This window comes from Callorhinus ursinus, unplaced genomic scaffold, assembly GCF_003265705.2.
Source record: "Callorhinus ursinus isolate GAN/ISIS: 27379988/994484 unplaced genomic scaffold, GSC_fseal_2.0 scaffold68, whole genome shotgun sequence".
NCBI lineage: Eukaryota > Metazoa > Chordata > Mammalia > Carnivora > Otariidae > Callorhinus > Callorhinus ursinus.
The window spans coordinates 2,565,936-2,593,323 of NW_027397130.1; the positions used below are offsets into that span (position 1 = coordinate 2,565,936).

The 27,388-nt window shown below is 61.0% G+C and overlaps 1 protein-coding gene and 1 long non-coding RNA gene across 8 annotated transcripts in view; one reads left to right on the top strand and one right to left on the bottom strand.

Annotated features, from left to right (window-relative positions):
• The window catches only part of TBC1D16 (TBC1 domain family member 16), a 71,128-nt gene extending 62,583 nt beyond the window's left edge, over positions 1-8,545 (top strand). For 4 of the 5 annotated variants that reach the window (XM_025859729.2, XM_073886155.1, XM_025859732.2 and 1 more), the window contains 6 exons: positions 349-497; positions 1,035-1,169; positions 1,914-2,100; positions 3,946-4,125; positions 6,276-6,422; positions 7,145-8,545. In XM_025859729.2, coding sequence (XP_025715514.1) covers positions 349-497; positions 1,035-1,169; positions 1,914-2,100; positions 3,946-4,125; positions 6,276-6,422; positions 7,145-7,393 — 1,047 coding nt within the window. In that variant the 3' untranslated portion in view covers positions 7,394-8,545. The remainder of the gene's footprint in view (positions 1-348; positions 498-1,034; positions 1,170-1,913; positions 2,101-3,945; positions 4,126-6,275; positions 6,423-7,144) is intronic. The other variant, XM_073886156.1, reaches the window with a different exon arrangement.
• A 6,321-nt stretch (positions 8,546-14,866) lies between these two features.
• LOC112814422 (uncharacterized) lies at positions 14,867-20,130 on the bottom strand. Of its 3 annotated transcripts, XR_012376161.1 has the most exons (7): positions 20,048-20,130; positions 18,773-18,849; positions 18,420-18,509; positions 18,085-18,290; positions 16,401-16,583; positions 15,826-15,909; positions 14,867-15,570 (listed from the first exon to the last, which is right to left on the bottom strand). It is a non-coding gene; the product is annotated as an uncharacterized lncRNA (long non-coding RNA). The 3 variants fall into 3 exon arrangements; XR_012376162.1 differs by lacking the exon at positions 18,420-18,509; XR_003205760.2 differs by lacking the exons at positions 18,085-18,290; positions 18,420-18,509.
• Between the last annotated feature and the right edge of the window lie 7,258 nt (positions 20,131-27,388).

Below are 27,388 nucleotides of genomic sequence, written 5' to 3' on the forward strand. Positions count from 1 at the left end.
AAACCTCGGGAGCGGGCTTGGGGGACCCGGAGTCAGGCTGCATAGAACAGCTCGCAGTGAAATGCAGCGCTTCCAAAACCGGGATTAGGCCATGACGTGAGAACGACACGTTAATCTGAGCGCCACACCAGGGTGGGCATTGACATTGAAATGAGCCTGGCTGTGTGCTGTATGGGAATGGAGGGCCGCCACTTTCCCTCCAAACATGTGCAAATCACAGCGACCTGAATCAAGGCATCAGCTGTCACCGAGGCGCAGCAAAGCCCCCAAAACACAAATCTCCGGGGGCTGGGGGTGCTTTGAGCCGCCCTGTGTTGGCCCCTCCCCAACTCTGGCCGCTTCCTGCAGGCCATTTTCTTCGGCGGCATTGATGTGTCAATCCGGGGGGAGGTCTGGCCCTTCCTGCTGCGGTATTACAGCCATGAGTCCACGTCGCAGGAGAGGGAGGCACTGCGGGCGCGGAAGCGCCGGGAATACGCCGAGATCCAGCAGAAGAGGTAAGGGCCGCCCGCCCCGGCCTGGCCCCCGGCGGGAGTCAGCCGACCCGGCGATTGGTGGCACAACCCCGCACTGATAATATGTTCCGTGACCCAGACTTTCTTTGGAAAATGGGTCCCAGGCACGGAGTGATAGGCTTGGATAAGAGTCGGCGTTATCCCCGGCGCTCGGCCTGGGGCTGCGGTGCTCCTTGCTCCTCAGCGCCGTGTCAGGGTTTGAGAGCTTGTTCTCACAGACTGAGCTAGGCACCGACGCCCAGCCGGGAACACTGGGCAGGAGCCGACGGCTGAGGTCTCTCTTGGCCCGGCTGAGCCCAGGCCAAGGCCCGCTCTGCTCCCCGACACTGGATAACCAGCCCCCCCAAGTTAGTGGGGAACCGGAGGGTTTGCCGCTGGCAGCAGCCCAGCCCCCATCAGGAGCAGGGGTGGGGAGGGACGGGCCCTGCCTGGAGCATGTGTGTGCGTGTGCGTGCATGCATGTGTGTGCACACGCGTGCTGCTCGCGGAGCCCCCGGCCGGCGCTCCTCTCTGTGCCAGGCTCTCCATGACCCCTGAAGAGCACAGAGCGTTCTGGCGCAACGTGCAGTTCACCGTGGACAAGGATGTGGTTCGGACGGATCGGAGCAACCAGTTCTTCCGAGGTGAAGACAATCCGAATGTGGAGAGCATGAGGTACCTGCCCTCCCCAGCCAGCGAGGTTCTCCCGGAGGGGAGGAGAGCCCTCCCCCCCCACCATTCCACTTCCTCACCTGCCACTCTGGGTCACCTTACCCCTCGGACTCCGCCGGCCTTCTGGGAAGAAAAGGAACAGTAGCAGGGGTGGGGTCTGTCTTCCAGGTCCAAAAGCAGAGGCTCATTAGCTACTTTAGGCAACATCAGTCCACGTCTTGTGGCTGGTCCCTCCCCAGGGTGCCAGCAAAGCCTCCCATCCCCTGGGCCTCCACCAAGCCTGGCTTGCTTGGCTCCCACCAGCCCTGGATGAGCCTCCCTCTGAGCCTCCCAACAAGTGGTCCTCCGGCCGATGAAACCACACAGAGCCCGAGACTTGCATCTCTGACATTCTGCCACCTGGCAAATGATGGCACAAAATTCGCAGCCCGTACAAATGTCCCCGCGCACCCATCCTTTGTCACAGGTGGGCAGCCACCATTAAGAAAATCAGACCCACATACTCTCTTTCCCCTGCCCTGGAGGTTTGGGCCTGGCCAGGGGCTCCTGTAGGCCACTCCATTTCCCCAGACCCTGAAGACAGTGCCCAGGGCTACCTTCCTTGCCCTGAGATTGAGGTGAAGGGGGCGCATCCTGGCAGCCTGGCGTCTCCAGCCTGGGCAACACGCCACCAAGAGCACAGCAGGGGTGGGCTGCTTTGAGGCCCACTCTCACTGACTCCCTGCTCTCTCTGCCCTGCGTCCCCAGGAGGATCCTGCTGAACTATGCCGTATACAACCCAGCCATCGGCTACTTTCAGGGCATGTCAGACCTTGTGGCACCCATCCTGGCCGAGGTCCTGGACGAATCAGACACCTTCTGGTGCTTTGTGGGTTTGATGCAGAACACGATATTCGTCAGCTCTCCTCGAGACGAGGACATGGAGAAACAGCTGGTGAGGCTGGGCCGTGCGGGTTAACAGTGTGCTGGGGGAGAGCACGCCGCCTCCTGCCCTTGCTGCCCAAGGTCTCGGTGGCCACGTGTGGCGTGGCTGCTATGGGTCAACAGGCAGAAAAAGCCAGGGTGGGCATTGCCAATGGGGCCTGGGGCCTTAGCCGTGGGCCTCTGCTAAGGCCAAGCTCTGTGGGAGGAATGCACGTTATTCCTCAGTCCCACGACACCTGCTGCCATCCCCACCCCATGCTCCCTGAAGGCTGGGCTGTGGGGGGCGGTCCCTCCCCTGGTGGAGGAGTGAGGAAGGGGAGGCCCGTCACACCTGGCCCTGTGCTTTACAAGATGGGTCCCCAGGTATATCTGGGCTGCTCCCTGCAAGGTTCCAACATAGGATGCAGGAATAGGAGGGGCTCCTGAGGCCCTCCTGGGCAGTCGCCACGCCCCATCCCAGGCCCAGGCCTCCCCTGCAGTGCCCAGCCAGCACACCCCCTCCTCATGGCCTCCCCTCACCTGCACAGACCCAGCAGCTCTGAAGATTGGGGGGGAGGGGGACAGGCAGAGCTGGTAAGGCAGGGCCAGGAGCCTTCAGTCAGCACTCGAGGCAGCTCCTGTGTGTTCCAAACACCTGCCGAGTGCCGGGTAGAGGGCACTGGGCTGTGGTCTTGGCTCTCCAGTCCCAGAGAGAACCCCAGCTGGGAAGCTGACAGAGACCGGAAGTAGGCAGGCAGGCGGATCAGGCAGACGCCACAGCACATGGGATGTGCCCAGACTTGGCCGAGCACAGGTTCGGGCAGTGATACTGTGCGGCCTGGACTTTTGGGACCGGCCATGTCAGGAGCGATGAGGAAGGAGCTGAGCAGAGCTGGGGTCTGACTGTGGATGGGAGCCGAGCACAGCAGGGGGTCTGAGGACCAGGGAGCCAGGGTCCAGGAGGTGTGGCTTGGAAGGCCAGGGGACGTCCGCATGGGGTAAGGGAGGGGTAGGCCGCAGGCGTGGTCTTGACGCTGTGGTGGGCCGGTCGCAAGAGATCCTCAGACTCAGCCCCTCCAAGGGCCCCAGCAGCTGTCTCCGGTGGGAATGATGGGTTGCTTGTGTGGGAGGGGACTGTGAGTCACGGAGCCCTGCCCCAGGTCCCCCCCCCAACACACACCCCCCCCACCCCCAGCTGCCCCCTCTCTGCATTGGCCCTGTGATGTCAGGTTTCCACGGCACCTGGGGAGGTAATTATGGGGTCTGACGTGTTTGGCTCCTGACGGGCTCATGCAGCACGCGGCCCCGTGACTCATTAGCTGCCAGAGATGGATATTCTCAGGGCTCTGAAGTCAGCAGCCTGAGCCGGGCGCTGCCAGAAGGAGCCTCGATCTCGTCCCTCACCCATGTCACTGGGTGGTGACCTTACGTGCAGGAAACGAGCACCCTGAGGTTCAGAAATGCCCCCTCCCTGCTCTAAGTCAGCTCTGGAAGATGATGGGTCTTGGTGATGGGAAGGTGGTTGGACTGGGAGTTCCGTGCATGATCTGCTCGCCCTCCCCAGGAGGAGGGAGCGGCAGAAACCGCCCTGTGTGGTGGCTGAGACCCGGGGAGCCTCCGGTCCACAGCAGGGCAGCATGCTCTGCCTGCCCCGGGCTGTGCCTCCAGAGCAGTCTGAAATCTGGGATGACCTAGCCAAGACAGGTGTGAGTCCGACTCCAGCAGCAGAATAACGTAAGCCGGTGCGGGCGCAGCCGACGGAGGCCCCGTGCTCGGCATGCATGCTTCTCGGGCTGGGGGCCCAAGGAAGGGCCTCAGTGGGAGTGGGCATCTTGGGCAGAGCCTGGGGGCTCACTGGTCCTGGCCTCACCCCCAGCTCTACCTGCGGGAGCTGCTGCGGCTGACGCACCTTCGCTTCTACCAGCACCTGGTCTCGCTGGGTGAGGACGGCCTGCAGATGCTCTTTTGCCACCGTTGGCTGCTGCTGTGTTTCAAGCGCGAGTTCCCCGAGGCCGAGGCGCTGCGCATCTGGGAGGCCTGCTGGGCCCACTACCAGGTGAGCCAGGGCCAGGCGGCTGCACCCTGCGGGGGGCGCCCCAGCCCCCATAACCCACACACCCGCACCGCACCAGGCCCCTGCCTTCTCGTCGTCCCCAGGGGCTGCCTTCAGACCAACAGCTCGCCTCCCAGGTAACTGAAACAGATGTGAATTGCCCACTGACTGTGCTCATTACCACGTCCTGGGGCCCGGCTCCCTGCTGCCACAACCAATCAGTGTGAGGGTGACATCGGTGAGGGTGAGCAGGCCCCCTGCAGCCCCGGCCACCAGGCGCTCCTTCCCCGCTCGCTCAGGACCGCGCAGGGAAAGAGTCCCTGCGTCCCTGTCATCCCCTCCGGAGAGCCCAGGACCCACCATCCCTCCCCAGATTTCCACTGCAAAGCCCCCAAGAGCGTGCGTCCCTGGCCCGTGGCTTTAACAGCCAACTTAGCAACAAGCTGGCCATGTTGAAGGATGCGCAAGTCTCTCTGGATCCATCAGCCTTAAAAAAAAAAAAAATAGTATTGACACATCCGGGAGGTGGCCAGGATCCTTTCTGCAAGAGCCGGCTCTGTTCTCGCTGTGGAAGCCGGCAGCTTCCATTAGACAGGCCTCGGAGGTCGATGGGACGCCCGGCCAACCCGCAGACACATGAACCGGCGGCTGCACTCTTGCTGGTGTTGCAGGAGGAGCTTCTCTGAGGGCGGCAAGTCCCAGGAAGCCGCACTGGTGCCCCAAGCCATCTCCGGACCCGCCTGCCCGGGCCCCTGACCCGCCCCCTGGCCCGGGTCTGGCCCTGCTGCCTGTCCTGGATTAGTGTGCCGGACCACATTGGGCCACATGGGCCCTGCCCCTTGATGACATTAGTGGCGCAGGGGTGGGGAGGGGCGGGGGGGTGGGTGTAGGCTACTTCCTCAGGAGTGAGGGCCATGGGGGGGGGGCTCTTTTGAAGTGATCCCTCAGAGAGAAAGGCTCTATTCTGTTTACTACTCATGTGTCTGTGGGGGCTGGACTGCCCCAGGCCTGTCCCGTGAGTGGAATTAGTCTTGTCCTGCTGCCCAGCCCTGTGTGGGACATGCCTCACCCCTTCCTCCCCACACACTTGTCTCTGAGAGGAGCTGCACACCCCCCTTCCCGGAATCCTGCTGTCTCCCACCCCGGGCCAGAGCGTTCTGAGCCAAAGCAAGAACAAATCCATTCCGGATTAGTTCACAGGAAGGGGGCAGGCAGCCCGGGGCCCCACAGCCTGGGGGACGTTTCTGTCCAGAGCAGGCAGGGCACGGGGCATTGCTGACTCTGACCTCAGAGGAATTGTGGGCTCCGCCCGGCCAGCCTAGCTGTTCCGTCTGGCGGGCCAGTCGACATTGGGAGACTAAACATGGGCTTCCTGCTGCTCCTTACTCTTCCTCTGCCCTCGGGGGCCAGTGTGAGTCAAAGGCAGCGCCCCCTCCAAACATCCGGGCAGGGGAACACACAGGATGCGCCCCAGTCAAATGCCAGCCGACGGAGCGCCGGCTTCCTGCTGCGTGCCTGGTGTTGCTGGGCAGTGGTGTGAGGTGGTCTCCAAGGAGGGCAGCAGGGTCCCCGGTGGAGTCCTTGAAGAGATAGTGAAAGACAGCCGGATCATGGTAACCCCTCCGTGGGGGCCGTCAGGAAGCTGTCTTGCTCCTCTCTGTTAGGATCTTCTTGATTTCTTAGCAACAAACCTAGGGGTCATCTCTGGGACAAGAGTTGGGATGTTCAGCCTGGAGGGAGGAAGACACTGACCAGAGGGTAACTGCCAGAAAGTTCTTTCTCGCTGGCCTGTTCCACAACCCACTGGGGCATATTCGCACCCAGCCTCTGCGTGCACCTTTACGAGCTCTTCTCAGCGCCTTTATGAATAGACTTCACAATGAGCGTGCACCAGCCCTCAGAGGACGCTGTGACGGAATGCACCCAGAGGGCTCCCCAGCAGCAGCCCATGGGTAGCACGAGTTTGTCCCCTTTGCATGTCACAGCAGCCTTTGGGTGTAGGTACTGACCGTGGCCCGTGTGCGGTGGGGAAACAGGATGAAAGAGGCTGGCGGCTTGCCCAGGACCACACGAGCCCAGACAGCCTCACCCCACAGTTCTGCGCTCAGCCTCCACCTGGGGCCTTATCTGAACCCTGCTCTCCTCCTCCTCAGACGGATTACTTCCACCTTTTCATCTGCGTGGCCATCGTGGCCATCTACGGGGATGATGTCATTGAGCAGCAGCTGGCCACCGACCAGATGCTCCTGCACTTTGGAAACCTGGCCATGCACATGAACGGGGAGCTCGTTCTCAGGAAGGTGAGTGCCTGCCCCTCCCCCAAGTGTCCCCACCCACCAGGCTTGCAGAGCCCCACCCCTTGGCCACAGAGCCCCGCCCACGCCCCAAGGCTTGGACGCAGGCCCCGCCCCGTGTGCGCCTGGGGGCTCTCCCTGCGGAGGCCGCTGCACAGAGCTAGTTCACCATCAGGCCCGGACACCAGAACCTCCTCTGCTGCGTGGAATGAACAAATTATCCGTCTTCGTTGACAGCCCCTCCCCCCGCCCCCGCCACCTTGGGGCACCTACCTCACTCACAGCCCAGAGCCAGGCAGATTGAGAAGGCAGCTTTGGGGGAGGGCCGCCCTGTCTCATCCAAGGCTAGTGGAAGGAAGGGGCACCACGCTAGGCTTGGCCACACCCCACTTCCCAGCCTCCTGCCTGCGATGCCGCATGTGAAAGCTCTGTAGTGGTCTTCGGGAGCTTTAAGGAGCGACGCAGGGGCCAGCGGTCTCATGGGTAGGAAGTGGGCACAGCGCTGCCCACTACAGCGGGAACGGAGCCCGCAGAGGCTGAAAGGCCGAGCCGCGGGGCGGCCGGAGCGCTGGGGCATCCTAGCTGGGGGCTGAGTCGGAGGGGACAGACCCAAGGGCAGGGACTGCCCCTGAGGCGGGCCCCTGGGCCGCCCTTGGCCAGCCTGCTCACCCTTCGGATGAAGGCCTTTGGGAGCCTGCCCCACCCCCACCCCCATTCTCCCTTTGCAGGCCCGCAGCCTGCTGCACCAGTTCCGTCTCCTGCCCCGCATCCCCTGCAGCCTGCACGACCTGTGTAAGCTGTGTGGGACCGGCATGTGGGACAGCGGATACATGCCCGCTGTGGAATGCACGGGCCACCACCCGGGCTCGGAGAGCTGTCCCTACGGGGGCACGGTGGAGACGCCTTCGCCCAAGCCCCCCAGAGACGGCAAGAAGGGCCCAAAGGTGCCTCGGGAAGGCTTCGGTTTCCGCAGATAGGTGGGGCTCCCTGCACTGGACGAAGCTGGAGGGGACCTCCGCAGTGGTCCTGGGCACGTGGGAGGGGACGGGGGATGGTAGAGAAACATAAGGAAAAAGACTTGGGGCGACAGGAAGGGAACATTTTCATATTAATGACGTAAGCAGAGTCTCGAAGTGACTGAAGTAAGGCCCACCAGCTACCCAGAGAAAAGTCACCTCCCAGAACAGTGGGGCCGGAGCGCGCGGCCCTCCGGCCTGGAGAGGCAGGCTGGCTGGCTTCTTGGGCTGCCTGCCCGTGGTGGGTCTCGGCGTGCCTCAGGGACTCCGCCGCGGCATCAGCACCGGGCGGCACTGCCAGGCAGCGAGAAAGGCCTGCTCCCGCTGCAGCACAGGGACTGCAGAGCAGAAGGGGGCCCCATCCAGGCCAGGGACATCTTTGCAAGCTGGACACGCCTCCTTATCAGGCCCCGTTTTCTGAGCGGGCCAGTCTCAACTTTGCACAGTTTCATGAAGATGTCTGCAAAAAAAAGAAAAAGAAAAATCCCGGTGACTTCACGATAGACAGGTGTAGGAGCAGCCTGAGGGTCTGAGAGGCTGGGGGCTCTTCAGTGTCCGTTTACACATTTTATACTCCTGGTATGTGAAAGAACCTGCCTGCCGCTGAGCCCGAGCCTCAGGCTGTTGGGGGTTGTTGGACCCCTCTCCCGTAGTTGCGGGGGATGGTTCTCCCTGAGGATCTCTGTTTAAGGTCAAGCTCACCCAACACAGCAGTCTGCTGGGGGCCGCGTGGGTTGGGCTGTGTGGGCGCCGACGAAATCTCCTCTGTCTGAGGGAAGTGGGACTGCATTAGCTGAGCACCCGAGACAGAAGCATCCAAGAGGCCTGGAAGGACCCCCGCTTCCCTGCAGGGCCTGCACCGTGTGACCGGGGGCCTTCTCAGGTAGCATGGCGCAGCGGCGACCCCATAATGTAGCCAGCACTCAGGACACCGCTCCCACCTCCAGAAGATTCCTGTCGGGGGATCCTTCTGGGATTTAGGGAGACGGACAGAGGAGGGCGTGGGAGCTCCCGACCAGCTGGAAAGCATCCAGCCATCTGCACAGAAAGCCACTTCTTGAGCTGGTGGGCTCACAAAGGCTTGAATCCTTCCCCGAAGCCTCCTGCAGCACCTCGACGGAGGCTTCTTCCTGCTCTCCACTCCTCTCCCTGGAGAGTGAGCCACGCTGCCGGTGCCACTTTAAAAAGATGTTTATCGACAGAAGAGAGGAAGTTACCGGCCTCCTCCTTCGAAGCTTGTCTATTCTCCATGAGCTAAAGTCCTCCAGCATCTCCGAGTTCCCAGAGCCTTCTGGGGAGAGCCCCCTGGAGCCCCCTCAGTCCCCAGATCGTGGGGCGCTGGCCATTTCAGCCCTGCAACAGGGTCCAGGCTGGGTGGGGTGGACTTCTCACCTGCTCTGCGTCTGGGAAAAGGGGATTGCCTTTCTCTGCTGGCCCCCGTCTGCTGCGGAAAAGGTGCTGCACTGGTCCTGCGCTGGAAACCGCCTCCCTGTGAACAGGAGTATTGGTTAACCACCGCGCTGCAGCAGGGCTGTGTGATGAGTAGCCCCCAGCCCCATCTCCCACACCGTCCAGGGTCAGCAGTTTAGACTGGGCACTTCTGGTCTTGGCTGGGTGTGTTCCCATATCTGGTCAGCTGATGGTTACATCCCAGAGGGGCTGCTCACGTGTGTAGAACTCAGACCTGGCACCGTCTCTTGCCTCCGTGCTGCAAGCTCACCCCGGTCAAGATAAAAGCGCAAGAGCAGAAATGCACAGGTGCCTTCCTAAGCCTCGGGGGAGGCCACTCCTGCTGTCATCCCATTGCCAAAGCGAATCCCATGGCCGGACTCAGCATCCAGAGGTGGGGGGAGTGGACCCCTCCCTTTAGCAAGAGGCGCTGCACAGTGATGGCAGGGGGCTGGGAATTCAGAGGGTGAGGAGCTGGACTGTGGGTACGGCTGCCACCCCCTCCAGGAACTTTTGGGGCTCTCCTGTCAGGGGCAGGACTTCTCCCGGGAAGGCAGGAGATGCCCAAGGGGCAAGAGGATGCTCCTCAGCCCCTCCTGTCTAGGAGGTAGCAGCCGTGCATTTTTCTGAGATACCTTGTGCCTTTGGGCTGCTGTGCATGTGGGGTGGGGGGTGTCCAGGGATCCCTTCACTTTGGAGGACCCTGGATACAGAGCATTCACGCTGAATCTCCCAGCTCCCACAGCTCCCCAAGACCCGTACCAAGTGCCACCCCGCCCTCACTGCTCCCGCCTCACACCCCTGCGCTGAGCAGGGCCCCAGAGATCTACGCCTCTTAGAGCAGCCAGAATCTCAGAAGCCGAAGACCTGGTTGTGTGGGCTCTGGAGGGCTGGGGAAGGCCTGCCTTGCAGGGCTCCCTTAATCTGGGTGCAATTAGAGGAAACCAGCCAAAAACCCTGCAGCCCCAGGATTATTCCCAGCCAGCAAAAGGCATTAGGGTGATAATTCCGTCATTAGACTTCTAGCCTTCCCACCTCCCAAACGTGCAAATATGGGATAATCAGCCCGGCACGGCCATCCTCGGTGATGCTGCTTATTTAACCCATTTTTTTTAAATGACACTTAATGTTATTGGCTGGTGTGCGTGTGCATGCATACTTAATTTCCCCACCGCTAATGTCTGTGCTGACGTTCCAGGATGTCGCCGGGGCCCCTGGGAAGAGAGGGAGCCTTTGATATGCTCCTCCTGGCATAGACGGGGCAGCATGGCAGGGGCTCGCCGGCCCAGGGAGGTTTCACGCTCCCAGGGAAGAAGGGGTGGCAGGAGGATGCTGGGTCCCGGGAGGGTGGGGGATGCATAGGGTGGCGGGGTTGGGGCCTGGTTAGGTGCAGAGAACAGTGTGCTATTCCAGAAGGCTCCAGCTCGAGTCCCAGCCAGGAAGACTTGGAATCCACAAGTTGTGGGAATTGGTGTCCTTGAGCCCATCAGTGGGGGTGGAATGGATGGGGTGGGGAGGGGCCCCAGCCCACCTCTGCAGAAGGGGGGGTCTGCAGTCCAGGAGGGGAGGCCTAGCTCCATTGGCGCGCACATGCACACCAGCCCTGTCTGCACGCCATCAGTAGGCATGTTGTCCTGGTCTGCTGCAGACGTCAGGCAGCATGCAGGTTTTCAAATCCTGACTTCAGGCACGTGTCCTTTGAGTTTTTCTGTAAGAGCCCAGCCTGAAGCCCCATCCGGGGCGGGCATCTGGACAGGACGAAGCTTCTGGTCCTAAGACAGAGGCTTCTCCCAGGCTAAGTGGCGGTGGCTGGCAGAGGTCAGCCACACTGATCTTCGACAGGTGGACGTACGGAAATGGGGCAAAGACTGGGGGCCTTCGTGGTGGGGGGTGGTGCTCTGTGGCTTCCCCCTCGGTTTTTGTGAGGTCCCTGCAAGCTCTGGTGGCCATTTCTTTTTGGTAGACGTCTGTGGCAGTCCTCGGGATGATGGGAGTCTGCTCAGGGCAGTGCCCCGCGGAAGCCTCGGTCCTCCATCTGGCCTCCCTCCCCTGCAGGGAGGCTGGCGGGTGTCAGGGACACCAGGGTTCACCCGGCGAAGAAAAGGAAACTTCTTCCAGTCTGTCTGCCCAGCAGAGGCCCCCGGTGGCCGCCCCGTAGGGAGAAAGGAAGAGGCGTTCCCCCCGGGAAGACCCACACACATGTGCAGGGGTGTGGACTGAGCCAGAGGAGGTGGCCCGAGGCCAAGGGAGGGACCCGAGGCTGGACATGCCACATCCCCAGAGATTCTAGGGAGCCAGACAGCCTAGGATCCCATTAGGCCTGTGTTTCTAAGCCACACGACAAGGTTGTCCCTTAAAGTGGAAACATTCTGTCTCTGAATGTTCCTGGCTCAAAGGGAATGGCCCCCAAACTAACCAGTTTTTGTCCTTCCTAATTGTGAAGGCTGAGACCAGGGCGCCCCCTAGGGGATGAGCAGTGTTGAGCCTCAGTTTCCCCACCTGTAGAATGAGAAGGATGACGCCCACCCACGCACCCCACTGATGGTCGGTGTGAAAGCTCTCCTGAGGGGTGGTTTACCAAGCCCCCTGGGCCGTCACCCGCCACTCAGGGAAGAGACCACCGGCCTTGGCCTTCAGCAGCTTTGCCCAAGAGCGGCAGCGTGCCCCCGACTCCGGAGCTCTCCCAACTTCAGAAGTCAGCAAAAACCCACTCCCTCTCATGCCCACCTTGCTGCGAATACCCGGCCGACGGGAAACCTCTCTGTGCCTCTTCTCTAACGTTCACCCCATGCCGCCCCACTCCTGCCACCAAGAAAAGTCAACCATGATCCATAACCTCAGCGCCCCTGCAAGATGTTCATCTCTTCAGCGGGAATGTGGTCCATGCGTGCAAGGTCTTCCCCCTCCGCTGTGAAAACCACCCAAGCGAGGACTCTGGCCTCCTGGGTCAGTGCTGTTGGACCCGGGGAGGGGCCTCCCTGGGCCTCCAGGGAGCAGGGCAGGGGTGCACACAACCTGCAGGCATCGGGCCCTTTAATTACATCGCATTGAATTTCTAGGTGGGAAGAGAACCTTCCAGATTCAAAGAGAGCTCAACCACAGGGCTCTCTTCCCTCCAGCACCTCTGCTTAGAGGGCAGGGCTTTGCGGTTGAAGGAAAATTTTAACGAAACATCCACCATTATCAACAGATTACTGTTGTCCATGGCAAGCAGTTCTTTCTCTGTGTTTTGTTCCGTTTTGTGACTACAGCTACCTGTCAGTCTAGCCCTGCCCCCGGCCCAGCACTGGTCACCACAACCCCCTGGTCACCATGACCCAAAAAGTGTTTCCAGCTCTCATGGATTCCCCTTAAAAAGTAAATAAAATCACACTGATGACAAATGGATGCTATTCGGCACCTCCAGAAGGTCTGGTGGGGTTTGTTAGGCCCACACGCGGCAGGCTCTGGTGCTCGGCGCAGAAGGCCCCCCACGGAAGTGCAAGGAAGGCCCGCAGATGCTTCTTGGGGGTTCCATGATGGGGGAGGGGAAGGGGCAAATGGTCGGGGGTACAGGGGGTGCAGGAGGGCAGGCCAGGGCCAGGAGCAAGGGTGGCTCCTGCCTCTGCCTTGGAGAGGTCGGTGGGGGATTTAATGAAAGGCTGGGGAGGGCCTATGAACCCCCAGCAAGTGGGGGCCCCTAGACTGGCCCCAGCGCCTGGAAGCACACACGGTGTTTTGTTGAGACCCAGCTGCCAGGGCTCCGATTTCAGGAAAAGCTGGAGTCTTGCATTTGAGAACTTTTGTAAGGAGGCAAACAAGGTGAATTTGACCTTGTTGCAGGGGGGTGGGGGGCATGAAGCTGAGAAGCTGTGTCAGCTCCTCTCACCTCATGAGCCCTCCGAGCCCTCCGAGCCTTGCTGCGGGGCCAGGCCCGGGCACTGTGGGAGGGTGGGCAAGGGGAGGCTGGGGGTTGCTCTCGGTTCTCCTGGAGCACGGTGGTAGGGTAACGGGCTCCCAGCCCTCATGGCAGCTCCTTTGGAATTCAAGCTGGTTTTCCACTGTTCTGTGTGTACCTTTCCATTCTTTGTCTGCAAGGGGCGGAGGGCAAGTGCGAAGCTCTCCTGGGTGTCTGCACAGCTGGGTGTCTCATGTCTGCAGGGCCCGCCTCACCCTCCACCTGCCTGGCCTTGGCCGAGATGTCTGAGAGCTTCGTCAGCCCATCTGCATGCCAGGGGTGCCCCTGCCTGAGGCTGGCTGGGCGGGGGCAGCAGGGCAGGCGATGCATCAGCCCTGCATGGCTGGTGGCACCACGTAGGGAAACCTTGGTCCTTTTTGGGGGGTGGATGTGCTAATTCCCCATCATGCTGGAAAGCCAGCCCCTGCCTTAACCTGGAACCTGAAGCAGGCAGAGATGGTGCCTGGAACCCAGGGGCGAGAGCAGCTCATCTTCCGGAAGGGATGGTGCAGACCCCACAGCTCAGTCCCACAGAGGGAACCCCCACCATAGGGCTGAGGACTGTCCCCAGCCCCACCCAGAAGGGCTTTTCAAACCTGTAGGGCGACTGGCTCCCTGGGTCTGGTCCAACCAGGATGTACCAGCAGGATGTTTGTCTTTGCTCCGCTCTGTCCTCCCCTAAATAACAACCCAGTAGTCACGGCTACAGGGACAGCCAAGGGGACATGCCCAGGGAGCCAGGCTCTTCAGGGCCAGCCCCGGAAGGGCCCAGCCCTCTGCTTTCCTGTGGTCCCAAGGACCTGGCCTGGGACCGGCTTCTACTGCGGTATAGACAGCCGTCCACACCGCACGACATTTCTACCCCTGCTAGCGACGGAGGGGATGTTCCTGGGGGTCTCATTCACCTCGAGTGGCCATCCTGTAGGGAGGCCTGGTGCCATTGTACTGTGGACCTGCCCCAGGGCCTGAGCGAGGACAGCAGGTGGCTGGGGTTTCTGGGACAAGCATATATGTGTCCTGCAAACCCTCCAGGGAGCAAGGACAGGCTGGTCAGTTGCCCACGCCTTCGGGGCCCACGGGGCAAACCGGAGGCACCCTGTGTGTGAACGGCCTCCCCCCACGCTTCTCCACAGGTGTGACTCTTACCTCAGAGCCCCAGGTGAGCCAGACATGTCACATCAGGAGCCCCGGGGACCAGTTCAGTCTGTCATTCCTGGTGTCTGTCCTTCCCCACCCACCCACCTAAGGACATGCAGTGAGCAGGGATGGGAGGGGACTCGCGCCAAATACACAGGGCGCTTTCTACTCCTGGCCCTTTGTGGCCACGGAGCCGCCCTGAGTCCAAGCCCAAGGAAGCCCGTGAGGTCTAGCTCTATTCTCTGGCTGAGGCACCAGTGTGGGCATCTTGTCCCGGGGAGGGGAAGCCTCCAGACCAGCGGCCCCTCCACACACGGAGCGGGAGACCCCCCGCCAGCCCCCTTCACTCCTGGGTTCAAGCTGCCTCCCGCGCCTCTGGGAGCACCGGGCCTCAGGACGGACCCTGCCCCCCGGGGGGGGGGAGGGGGCTGCAGGGTGGCTGCAGGCCCTTCCCACCACTGAGAAAAAAACCTCCTGGAGATGACAGGGCACCAGGCTTGCAAGGAAAGTGCAGCGAGAGCAGAGGACAGTTGTCCCTACGCATCAACCACACAAGCGACCTCGCGATTGAAGGGCATGTGTGAGCCTTGCCTGTGGGCACGTGTCCATCTGGGGCTGCAGGGGGAGCAGGGCTGCGCAGTCACTTTCACGCCCTCTGCAGACGGGAAGACACCTGCCGGTGGGCTCGTGAGCCCCACCAGGTTTGGCACTGGGACACCCCAGAAGCCCCCTTCCCCACCTGCTTCCCCCTGCATCACAGGAGAGAGCTCAGATCTCTGGGCTCCTGGTGCGTGGACTGTAATTTAGACAAAGTGGCTTGAAAATAGGCCACTCGGTCTCTGTCTATGATAATACATCTGCTTGACAGGTCAGAAGCCACCGCAGCTCTCCCATCAGCAATTTGACACTGAACAAAATAGGGCGCTTTTTATTTTGAGTCGTTGGAGAGAATGGCTTAGTGATTTTCCAAGTTGATGTTTGGGTGCTGAAATCAGGATGCTGCAGCAGGGGTCGAGTGCCGCGGACCGGGGACAGCAGCCCCTCGGGTTCAGAACCCCCTCAAGCCAGGAGAGACACGTGCAGTGCAACAAAATGGGAAGCCTTCCCCAAGGACCAGATGTGAGGTCTACTGATAAAGTTCATTGATTCCTGGCCATGACTACGCACAATAGAAAAAGATACCAAGGGTCCTTGTGGCCACAAGTTCGTGATGAGTGAGCTCAATGGTCCGGCAGTTTTAAAATCTAATGGTAGAAAACGGCGATGGGCGAGGGCCGGGGAGTCCTTCCGGGGTGGGAGGTCAGAGCTTTGGATCGGGCTCACTGGACACCTGTGGTCAGAATCCGGACGCCAGCTTTGAGAAGTCAGGTGGAAGATTCTGAGAGGGTTACCCCCGAGTGGCTGACCCCTCAGTGTCCCACCACTCTGCCTTCAGGAACTGTGTGGACTCCTGGTGTGCAGTTCGGTGTTGGTGGGGGAAGCCTGTCCCCCACTGGGCTCCTCACCCGACAAGGCGCACAAGTGCAGGATGGGTTTGGGGGGACAGGCTGGAGTGCTCTGGCTTTCTGTGTTAGCTCAACTGGAAGCCAGCTTTCGGATACACGGTCCCAGTGTCCTGCAAAAGGAAACCCAAGTATCCTTGACAAACAACTAGCTGAGTCCAAAAACCAACCAGGAGCAAAGAGTGTGGGGTGGGTGGCAGACGGGGTGACCCTTGATGGCATCCCCCCCCAGGGGGCAGTTCCCAGGTATCTGGCCCCACCCTCTATTCTGCCCACCTCTGTCCTTACAGGAAAACTTGAGAAGGAAAGTGCCGGTGACCCCCAGACCCTCTGGGCAGGTGCCCTCTGGGAGAATTCCAGCCACCTACCCAAATAGCAGGGTCAGTCCTATTTCCAAGCATGTTCTTTCAGAGCGCTTGCGTCTTCTCGTTGTGCTGATAAATCCCCAGGTTCTGTGAAATGATTAATTTAGATGGGAATTTCCCCCAGTTCTTGGTCTTACTGCACAGCTGGGCTACATGGCCACCTGAGCCAGGCAGATATATAGGGGTGAACTTTTAGGTCACAGAGCCGGCCAACCTGAAGCAGAGTGGCGAGGAGGGGGTGGGGGGTGTCTGGGGTGAGGGTATTTCCAGGGGAAGTGGACTCTTTGCTTTGCAGGGGGTTGAGATAGAGAAACTAGTTCATCTACATTGTGCCTGGGATGCACACCTCACTGCTATTGACAGGGATGGGGTCTTTCAGGGTGCATGAGGCCCAGAAGCTGGACTCCAGTTAGGGCAGGTAGAAAGAGGCGCTGCCCCCACGGGGTCGTCTTCAGGTGACTGCGGGTGGGACGGCTCAGCAAGGCTGGGACTGGGTCCCCCTCACTTCTAGCCTGCAGCTTCCCCAGCCCTCCTCATCTCCCCTCCTCGGTGAAGGATTCTGCAGATAAGAGTCTTACCTGTAGGACCACTGCCCTCCGCCCTCTGGGCCAGACTGCAGCCTCCAGGGCAGCCCCGGAGAGTTCCCAGGTCCCGGAAAGGATGGGAGGCTTACAGTCTGGAATGCAGTTCTTGGTTCCCTGCACAGACTCGGCCGGAATGCCAAGGTCAGCTTGTAGAGTGGGCTCCTGGCCCCCCACAATCTGGTTAATGATTAGAAGGGACACTGCTCCAGAAAGAGTCCCACAGACCCCTGTGACTTCCGTACCCCCAGCCGTGGATGGGTACCTAGGAGATCTCGGAGGACCAGACAGGACTGGAACCCCCCTCCCCGAGGGGTGTTTTCCTTTCTAGAAAGCAAGTTCCAAAGCCCTAGACACCAGGTAGCTTGGTCACCAGGCTGCCCCTGCGTCCCCCAGCTCCTCCGCTGTCCTCATGAAGCCGGGTGCAGACCTGGCCGTGGGATCCAGCCGCACGGTCACGTCCCTGCAAAGCCTGGGCCTCTCACCGGGTATTGCCGCCCCCTCTGCCCCAGGACGGAGGCAGGAGGGCGGACACTCACGTCCCTGCCTCGGCCCACTGGCCTCCCAGAGCCTCCCACCCACTCCAGCCCTTGGGAGCTAGGGTCCCCGCGCGGCCAGCCCCACTGGGGCCCAGGGCACGAGGAGGCACGTGTGGGCACAGTGGGGCCACTCGACCTCAAAAATAATCCTCTGCACTGATTCCCATTTCCCTAGAAGCGCCCGCACCACTCGGAGCTATCCCATTTTCTGTAGAAGGGGCTTTGTTGCTGTGTCTTTTGATTTCACACCCAGCGGGCCTTTTCTCCGCGTGGGGATCCGCGCCGCCGCCAGCCGGGTGTACACTCAGAGCCCCCATGTGGGCAGGGAGGGGCACCGAGGGGGGCGGCGCCCAGGACAGGAGCTGGGGGGCTCCTGGGGGGAGACCACTCAGGGAATGGAGGGGATGTGAGGGGTGGGAGGGCTCCGGGAAGAGGGGGGAGGGGAAGGGGAAAGGAGGGGCTGCCCCCGACACCCCCACCTCTCCCACCCCCGGGCCCACCGATCTAATCATATCAGGTGTGCTCCAGATAAATATTAATAACCCAGTAACAGAGGGAATTTGGGAGAATCTAATTAAAAGGACACTGTGCAAGCTGGCAGCCTTGCCAAAGAGTCAACCCCAGCGAAACCCGAGGGCCAGAAGAAGAAAACACACTGAACCCCCAGGAGGCTCTGGAAAGGAAGGTGCACGGCCACACCTACAGGAGAGTTCTGCGCGCCGACCTGCCCCCGGCACACCTGCCGAGGGCAGGAGGCTGGGACAGACCAAGCCTCTGGCAGGGTGGGCGTCTGGCCCCAGTGCCCTCCGAGCACCCTGGCCTCCGGCTTGGCCCCCGCATCCCTCCCAGCCCCGCCCCTGGGAGCCAGCCTAAGGCTAGGGCACCTCGGCCCGCGCCCCAGAGACCTGGCCCCTCGCTCCTCTGCCCACTCAGCCTTCCCCTTGGTGTCCGTCTGTACACAGCTGACAGTCTCTGTGCAAACCAAACATGCACCATGCCCCTCACCCTCCTCCAGAGACCTTGGAAGAGCCCCCGGGGACCTGGACTTCCCTGAGCGCCGGGGTGCGGCCTGTCAGTAAGGCCCACAGCCCTGACCTCCCCCTGCAGGGTCAGGCCCCACCGTGAGAGCTGCCCATGCTCACCTTGGGTAAATCCTCCTCCGAGTCCAGAGTTGGGCCCCAGCCATGGCCCCGGAGCCTGGCCAATACCCCTTGTCATGAGGACTCACGGCTCCCGGGCCCCTTTTCTCTTGAAATCAAGATTTTGGAGGGGTCCCTCATGTGAGTCAATGGTGCTCTTTGGCCCTTGGTCGACTTGGCTTGGTCCAGCTGGAGCGGGAGGAGCCAGACTGCAGGGCAGCCGTGGACGACGACGAGGCATGCTCTGAGTGCAGCCGCGGTACCCCCTGGGCTCCTCCATCCAGCAGCCCGCCCACCCTCCCTCGGGCCCCCGGCCCTGGCCCTGGACAGGCAGGCACCTGGGCTTCTGGACCTGACCAGCAGCAGCTTTCTTCTGTGCTTGGAGTAAATGGGCCTCCCTGTCCAGTCGGTGTTGCCCCTGTGACTCTCTGCAAGAGAAGCGCCTGGCAGGGGTGGGGCACTGCTGACCTGTCCCCTGGCAGTGAGGAGCCTTCCCTGGGGAGGCCGGCAACTCCAGGCTGGGTTCCACCCTCCAGGCCACGTCCTGTTGCCTGGAATGCCCCCCAGAATGGAGAACTCGCCACCTGCCAGCAACGCTACTTGGCCCGGACACAGAGAACCCAGCGCGGGCGAGGCAGGCCCGGGGGGGTGGGCTCGTGAATCCCAGGGGCCCAGCATTCGCGTCACCTACCTGCAGGACCTTTCCGTGTAGCATGGCCCTCAATTCTCACAGCAGCCAGATGGGGGCGGTGCTGGTTTGACCTAGTTCTTAGAGGGGGAAACAGAGAGGTTAAGTCATTGGCCTAAGGTCACTCAGCAAGTGCCCAGGTCTTTCTGATTCTTCTTTCCCCATGCTTGGATAGTGTCTGGCCAAGGGCGTTGGACTGTCCTTCCCCAGGGAGGGGACACACTGAGCACTGTCCAGACAGGACCTTGAGTCTCTGTTTACTGAGACCTGACCTGAGCCACCCATTCTCTCCCTGGAATTTCCCTCATGCCCTCCCAGGCAGTGAGGAGCAGGCCGTGGGCACTGAACTTGCTGTGTGACCTCAGGCGGAGGCCTCCCCGTCTCTAGGCCCTTGTGACAGTGCAGGACACTTCTATGACACACACAGAAGTGTGATCCCGAGCCAGAGGACAGAGGCCCCCGGCCCTTAGAGGGGCTCACCGGCCTCGCCTCCCCTGCTGGAACCGCAGCCCCCAGCAGGGGGAAGCCCGCGAGCCCCCTTCAGACCACCCAGGCTGCGGAGGGCCAGCTCCCAGCGCTGCTCACAGGCGGCTGCTGAGAGACCGCACAGGCTCCAAGCCCCATGAGCAGGGACCCAGCAGGTGGGATGCACCACGGGGCTGGGTCCTTCGGTGCGGGGAGGGGGCAGGGGCCTGGTGACAAGGGGCAGCTCTGATGGAAGGGGGGGCCACTAGCTTCAGAGTCCCCCTTGGGGCAGAGAGAGTGGTTCTGAGAAAAGGGGAAAGAGGATGGGCCCCCCGGGAACCCAGCGGTCCCAGGGGGCAGAAGCGGGGACAGGGCCCGGCAGCGAGGAGTCCATTCTGAAGGAACAGAGGCGATGCTTCACACCCGCCCTGCGGCGGGGGGTGCCGTGGGGGCGTGCCGCGGGGTGTTCCGCAGGGGGGGTACCATTGGGCCGTGCCGCGGGGGCGGGTGCCTCGGGGGGTGCCGCAGGAGGCGCGGGGGCGGGGGGGGGGGAGTGGGCCGCGGGAGGCATGCCGTGGGGGGGGGGGCGCCGCGAGCGGTGCTGCGGGGGTGCGGAGTGAGAGCTCGGGCTCTGTCGCAGGCCTCCCGGGGTTGGGTCCTCAGCTCTAACACGGGGTTGGGTCCTCAGCTCTAACACGGGGCTCTCAGCGCCCCGCGCCGGGAGACTAGCAGCAGCCTGTTGTACAGCAAACTCCCAGGCCAGGTAAAGGATGTGTTTTCAGACAAGAAAGGAGGGGAAGGGGAGCTGCTCACCCGCAGAAGTGTCACAGACAGATTGGGAGCCACGGGACAGGCTGCTGGCGGCACTCCGCCCCTCCCCCACACAGCCTCTCCCCAGCGCCCCACCCCCGCCCCTGCCCTCTCAGGACCCGGTGGGGCCAGGAAGGGGGAGACCCGGGCTGCCTGACAGATGCTCGTCACAAAAACTCACCCAGCAAATACACAGGAAGCTTGACAAGCTCTGCTGGTGGCAGGAGGGGCCCCCAGGGAGCGCGTGAGCTGGGGGCGGGGGCGGGCAGCAGGCGGGGAGGGCCCAGCCAGGCCGCAGGAGTGCCTCTCCCCACCATCAGAATCTGAACCCAGGCCTGCACCCTTGCCTTAAGGGGGCCCGCATCCCAGGTATAGGACTCCTGCTCGGGGCAGGAACACAGAAGGGGGGTAGGGGGCTCTGTGGGGTCCTGGCCCTGGAGACTTTTTAAAACTGGGAGTGCCTGCAAATACAGCGTACGGAACATGGCCAATGGCATTGTAATAGCATTGTGGGGTGACAGATGGTGACCCTCGTGGTGAGCACAGCGTAACATAGAGACTTATCAAATCCCTGCCTTCTACACCTGAGATGGGGTTGCCTGGACCCCTCCCAGATGTGCAGGGAAACGGGGTGGGACCTGTCTGTCTGAAGGTCTCCTGGAGCCTCGAGTAGACACCCAACCCTCTCCTCTAAGGGACTGCTCCCTGTTGAAGCCCAGAGTGCCCCCCCGCCCCTTCTTTGTCTCCCACCCCACCCTCGGGCTGACCTCCAAGCCTGTAGAGGTGCCTGAAGAAGGGTTTCCAGCACCCAGCCCCTGGGTGTTCTAGGGGGCACAGGGAGGTACCCACCCTCCTCTCTGGGGAGGCACTGGGACCCTGGTGGTGGAGCCTGGCAGGAGCATCGGGCACCCTAGGGCTCTTCCCTCACCCTCCCCCCGCCCCGCCTTGCTTTTATAGTCTGGAAACCACAGAAGGAGAAGCTTCCTGCATCTGCAAGCTTAGAACTTGGCAGATACACAGACTTGCAGATTTTCTAAAGTGCTGAGTTGGTGTGGCCATGAATGTCTCACACCTTAGAACAGAAGAACCAGAGTCCTCAGCAGCCCCCAGGTCAGACCTGTCAGACCTGCCCTGCCCGCCCCACCCTTTCCCCGCCCCACCCTTTCCGCCTTCTTTGGAGCCTCGGATGCCCTCTCCCGGATCTGAGCACGCGCAGGCCTAGTGCTGGACCAGGCGGCCCTCACCTGCGCTCTGCAGAACCCAGCCAGGCCTGAAGGCCCAGCCCAGCTGTCACTGCATGCCTGCCATGGGAGCGGCCCCTTCCTCTCATTCACGGTGACCCCCCACACCCCCCTGCAGCTCCAGCCAGGTCCATATGGAGAGCAGTGTAGGGAGGGGCGGGGAACCAGGGCAGGGGAGGGGGGGGGGGGGAGGCGGGGGGAGGCGGGCAACAGTTCTGAGGTCGTCTCCCACTGGGATCCCAGTGCCGCCTCATGTTCAGGCAGCACGGGACCCCCCTAATGGGAACTCTGGCTCCAGGACGCCCCCACAGCTGGGGCCAAGGAGAGGCTTGCATTTGAATCCCGAATCCCTACAACGTTCTGCTGGGGGGCCAATGGGCACATCATGGGGTCCCTCAGAGCCTGAGTGCGGCCACCAGGCCCCCGTCCGGTTCTGCTTCCCAGAGCTGGCTGGTCTGCCCCATACCCATCAGATCCCAGCCCTCCATGGGGACCGGTCACACAGGGGCCTGGCCCCTGGCCCCCACACCTAGGGCTGTACCTGGCCTGCATCAGCGTCATAATGTTTGCTGGATAGTAAATTAATAAACAAGGGCCCCTCCCTGATGGTCAGCAAATACTGTCGGAATGAAGGAACGTCACTACCAACACGGACGCATGTCAGAGTACACAGACCATAAAAGAGGCTGTGACAAGTGCCGAAGGGGCCCATGAGATGAGGTCCCCGAGCACGGAGGCCGCTCTGCAGGTCACCGAGGGCTGCGCGGGGAAGATGAGAAGCTTTCTGCTTGAGAACATTCTCACTGCCCTCTGGACTCTGAACACTGTGGGTCCCTTTGTTCCCATCCAGGCCTCCCCCTCGCTGGGTGACCTTGGCCAAGTCACTGAGCTTCTCTGAATCTCCCTCGGCCCACCTGTAACTCGCAGACACTCACAACCCTCACCTCCAACGCTCCTGGGGGAATTCTCTGAGAAGTGTGGGTACCACATAAAGCATGTCACCTGTGCCGGGCCTGTTAGAAGCCCTCACACCGCAGCCTGGTCATCAGGGTCCGCCTGACAGGAGGGTGCGCAGCTGCAGGGGAGAGTGGAGCGGAGCGAGGCTTGCCCGGCCTTAGCTCGTCCCCAGCTCAGCGGCCCCGCACTCTGGGCCTCACCCACCCAGGGCTCAGGGCCTGCCCCACGGCAAGGGTGACAGGCCAAGACCCTCGGCCTGCCCTCCGTCCCCTGCTTGTCCGCCCTCCCTGCACCCTGCAGGCGGGCAGTTCCTGGACCATCTCATCCACGTAGTGAGTCTATGGAGCATCTAGTCACCCGGCCTGACTGTGGCCAGAGTGATGTGACTGTGGCAGTTTGGTCTTAGCAGGCTGAGGTGGGAGAGGTGGTGGCAGAGGAAGAGGGTGTCCCTGGAGCCCCATGGGGGACTTGGAATAAGGGGGTCCTGGGTTTCTGGGCCACAGTGGTTAGCATACATGGTGAGGGGCTTGGACTGAAGTGAATGCTTTTGGGGCCCCACACGTGGTGGGGACCCAGGCACGCGCTGTCAGTGACTCCTCCTAGTGCCACATAAGAAGGGCTATTATTGTCCCCATTTTCTAGATTAGAAAACCAAGGCACAGGGAGGTTCTGTGACCTGTATGCGGGTCACTTGGACCGGGACTGGGTCCCCACCATCCTTCCCACCCTCACTTTCTGCCCTCCAGGCTGCTAATGCCAACGGGAGGGTGGCAGTTCAGGGGCGAGCATCCTGGGAAAGACTGACCAAGCTCGGGTCCCAGACACCCCTGCTAGCGAGCACAGAGGTGCAAGGAGGTCACCTGGCCTGGGCCCCATTGGCACCATCAGACTATGTCCCGAGGGACAGAATGCATGAGGCCCCAAGCTCAAGGCCAGTGTTCGTCTTCCCCAAAAACCGGACCCCAAAGGGAGTCCCGGGATAAACCAGAGGCAGTGTGACATGATGGGAAACGGACACACAGCTCTGGTTCAGATGCAAGCATTTTGTCACCATCTGCATGCCTCAGTTTCCCTGCTCGGCCGACGGGGAAGAACTTAACCCCTCCCGCACAGGCTGGGTGTGAGGAGCAAGTTCTTCCTTGCAGGTCAATAAAGCAGGTGGCGCAGGACCTGGCTGGAGCAGGCCCTGGCTGGAGCAGGCCCTGGCTGGAGCAGGCCCTGGCGGGAGCAGGCCCTCGGGGCCGCAGCTGCTGTAGAGAATTTGGACAGAGCCGTCCAGGAGGAAGCAGGCTCCATGTCCTGGCACCCGGGAAGCCAGGGGAGATGTGGGGGCACCGAGCCAGGCCCCCCCTTCCTAGGAGCCCCCGTGAAGATGGACACGAGGGATATTGCCAAGGGGTTGGCCCGCCCGGATGCCTGGCAGAGGCCCCCAAGCCCCTGGGGGGCTACTCCTGAGCTCCAGCCCTCTGGAGCTCCGTGCTTGGCTATCTCTCGACCTTGAACTTTCTATTCTGTTCTGCAATCAGTTCAGAAAGCAGCCTTTCTAGACTCCTTTCTTATCACCGGGAAACTTCTAACACAACAATAGTTGGTTGTACTGCTCTTGCGGGTGCGGCTACATTCCTGGGCCCCCCCAAACACCCCCAGCTTTTTTTTTTTTTTTTGGTAGCTTTGGAACTATAATGATCCCATTGTGATTGGTCTGTTCAGGTGGCAGTGTGACCCTTGAATTTAGAAGCATGAAAGTGTGGTGGGGGGTGGGGAGAAGGGGGCAGAGGAGGAGGGAAGGGGCTGCCCAGAGACAACCAGTGCGACAATCAAGGGAGATCTTCAAGCAGCCCAAGGACGTGATTTTGCATCAGTCACCCGGAGATGGCCTCACCTGGACTGTCCAGATCTAAAAATACAGTTATTTGTCAGAACACTAATGGTTGTTTGGTTTGGGGGTGGTTTTTTTTTTCAGTTATTGAGAAAGAAAATAGGTTTATAATTTTCACACACACACCCCAACCCTGAGCCAACCTGTAGGACTTAACTACCAGTAGAGTTGATAGAGATTAATGTGAACATAAAGTAACCATAGGCTGTCAGCTGTGTATCCCTGGCTGGCCACAGGCTGCCGTGGGGAGAGAGCCGGAGACCAGGGTCAGGATGGGCCCAGCCCCCGGGGGACACCGGGCACACCAGCTTCCCACAGCTGAAGGTCTGCAAACAGGGCAGGTGAGGATCTCAGCCTGCCCGCGGAGCCCGTGGTCCACGTGGATGTGCTAGCTACCAGCATGCATGCCCAGACTAGGCCTCAAGTTCCTGCCTCCAGTTCACCAGCCTGGGCCCCCCCCCCCGCAAGAAAGCCCCGCCCAGAGCTCCGGGTGCCACCTGCTACCACTGTCCCCTTAGCCCAGGGGACTTCCTGCCTTCTCCGGGCTCCTGAGAAAACCCCAGGAGGCTTTTCTTAGAATGTTGGGCAGTCACTGCACATTTAGGACTTGGCAGGGGCCCCAGTGTCCGGAACAGGGAAGCAGCTCAAGTTCCAAGGCCTGGAAGCCTGGTACGATGGCCAGGAGACCAGCGGGGCCAGAGTGGTGGCAGGCGTGGACGCTGGCACCTGTCACTCGGTGGGGACCTACAGCGGGCCTCCTGCCATGCTGCTCCTCCAGGCCTCTGTCTGCAAAGGGGCCCCTCCCAGCCTCAAACCTTTCCTTTGCTGGCCAGTCTGGTTGAGGGGGGACGCAGTTCATTGGCATTTGACACCATGCCTTGGACAGAGTGGAGGCTCATGAATGGTTGTCATCACCATTGTTAAAAAAAACAAATACACTCAAAGGCATTGGTATTTGCTCTCTTCTGGGCGTTTCCCCAGCTTCTCCCAGCTCAGCCTTCCTTACGTGATCCTCCGCTAGGGAGAAGGGAGGCACGTGCAGGGCTCCCCACCTGCCCCATCTACAGACCTCAGGCCTTGGACAGCCAGTGTGCACAAGGTCACAGAGTCCAGCCATCTGGTGGGGTCCCAGGCTACATGCCACAGGGGATCACTGGTCCCAAACTTCATTTCTGCTTGGAGACCCCTTCTGACCCCAGGATAGAGGCTCCCCAAGGCCCGTGGGACAAAACTTGGACATCAGAAGATGGCCCAGGGTCACTGTCCCCGAGTGGCAGGGCTGCCCTGCCCAGCAGAGGCCTCCGAGGGTTCGGGCTCCAGATGGACATGGCCTTGGAGAGCAACAGAGTGGCTGGGAGGGGCTGGGAAGGACCCACGACAGGGATGTACAGAGACCGCTGGGCTGGGGCCTGGGAGCAGCCTTCCTGTGTGTGTTCGTCTGGAGAGAGACCAGGCTTGCTCTCCCATGAGCAGTGTGGGTAGGTCAGTCCAAGAAAGAACTTTCAGGTAAAGCTGTACTGTGGGGAAGGCTGTGAGCTCTCTGTCATTGTGCAGAGCCAGGCAACCTGGAGCGGGTGCTGGGTAGCATGTTCGGGGGTCTACCCAAGGACCTGTGAAGCTTGAGGAAAGGCCAAAGGTCCCAGAGCTCAGCTCAGACCTAGAGTGGGGAGCGATTCGGCCTCAGGGACAGCCAAGGGCTGAGGGAGCTCCTAGGGCCCCAAGAGAGGCTGGAAATGCATGTGTGTGACTACTGTCCCTACCTCCCCCTGGATAGCAGTGGCAGGCCACCCCTGTGGGACACTCAGAGCTGACAGGTCACCCAACCTCTTGCTAAATAAGTGGCAGAAAAATCCAGGCCATTTTTACAAAATAATTTTTTGAAGTGAAGTTCGCATAACATTAAACCAATCACTTTAAAATGTACAATTCGGTGGCATTTAGCACACTCACAATGTTGTGCAACCACATCCCCCCTACCCAGTTCCAGAACATTCTCATCCCTCCAGAAGGAAACCTCGTGGCCATTAAGGAGTTTCTCCTCCTTTCCCTTCCCACAGCCCCGGGCAACCACCAGTCTGTCTCCTGCGCCTATGGATTTGCCTATTCTGGATACTTCATATCCTAAGCCATTTTTTGTTAAAAAGAGCGAAAAGCAGATCGTGGGGACCCAGCCCCCATGTGGCTAGCCGCGTGGGCTGGGGCATGATACCTCGTATCCCTGTGTCTGTATCCTCATCTAAAAGATGGGCCTAAGAACGGCTAACGACAGGGTTGTTGTGGAGATAGAGGGGTCAGCCAGTCAGCGCGCTGAGTGCAGGGTCTGCTCCCGGAAGCCTTGGTGCGTTTTAGCTGCTGTTGGCATGGGCATCAGAGGTTGGGATGATATGGCACAAGGACAGCTGGGACCAGGGCAAAGCAAAACCTAGAAGAGCAGACTTGTTCTCCACTGGGCACGGCTCATGCATGTAACTCTGGGCAGGTCACGTGCCTGGTCCCGGCCTGCACCTGCTCCTTCTGACTTCTGTGACATTGGGCCTCAGTTTCCCCATCTGGAGTGGGAATGCAGACCTCAGAGTGTTGGAGGGGGTAGGCCGTGGCGCCATTCTGAGCGCAGGGGATATTCAGGAAGGAATATTGTGCCCCCAAGCAGGGGTGCAGTGGGGACCAGGGGGACCCTAAGAAGCAAGGCCTGGAAGGGGTGACAGAGGGCAGGTGTCCAAGGTCACAGTGAAGGGGAGTCGAGGGAAAGAGGGCCAGGCCTGAGAGCAGGCAGGCAGGGCGCTGGCTCCTCCGGGCTGACGAGCCTTGAACAAGTGGCTGGATGCTTCCTGTCCTGGCTCCCCTTGCGGGCGATCCATCAGCTCGGCTGTTACTGTCCAGGGCGGCGAGTGGCCATAAATGGGCCCGGCCCCTCCTCTGCAAGCGGCCCAGGTTTTATGTTGTAAGAACACTGTGGGGCGTCTCAAACACACCGCTAATGACAGGCATCATGAAGCAATAAAAGTGATGGGGCTGGTGGGAGGGGGCTGGCGGGAAGAGAGGGGGCCACCAGTCCCCAGCTCCCCCGGCGGTGGCGGCAGGAGCTCTCCGAGAATTGATTAGTCTTGGACGTGCTGACCTTTTTGTTCTTGAAAAATTGCTTTTGAGCAGCTGAGGCAATAAAAGTAAATTGATTCGGAGAGAACGGAGGATGAAATTTGCGTTAGGCGGGGAGGGGCGGATAAACGTCCCGTGACGTCAGCGCGCCCTCCCCCCACCCCCCAGCCC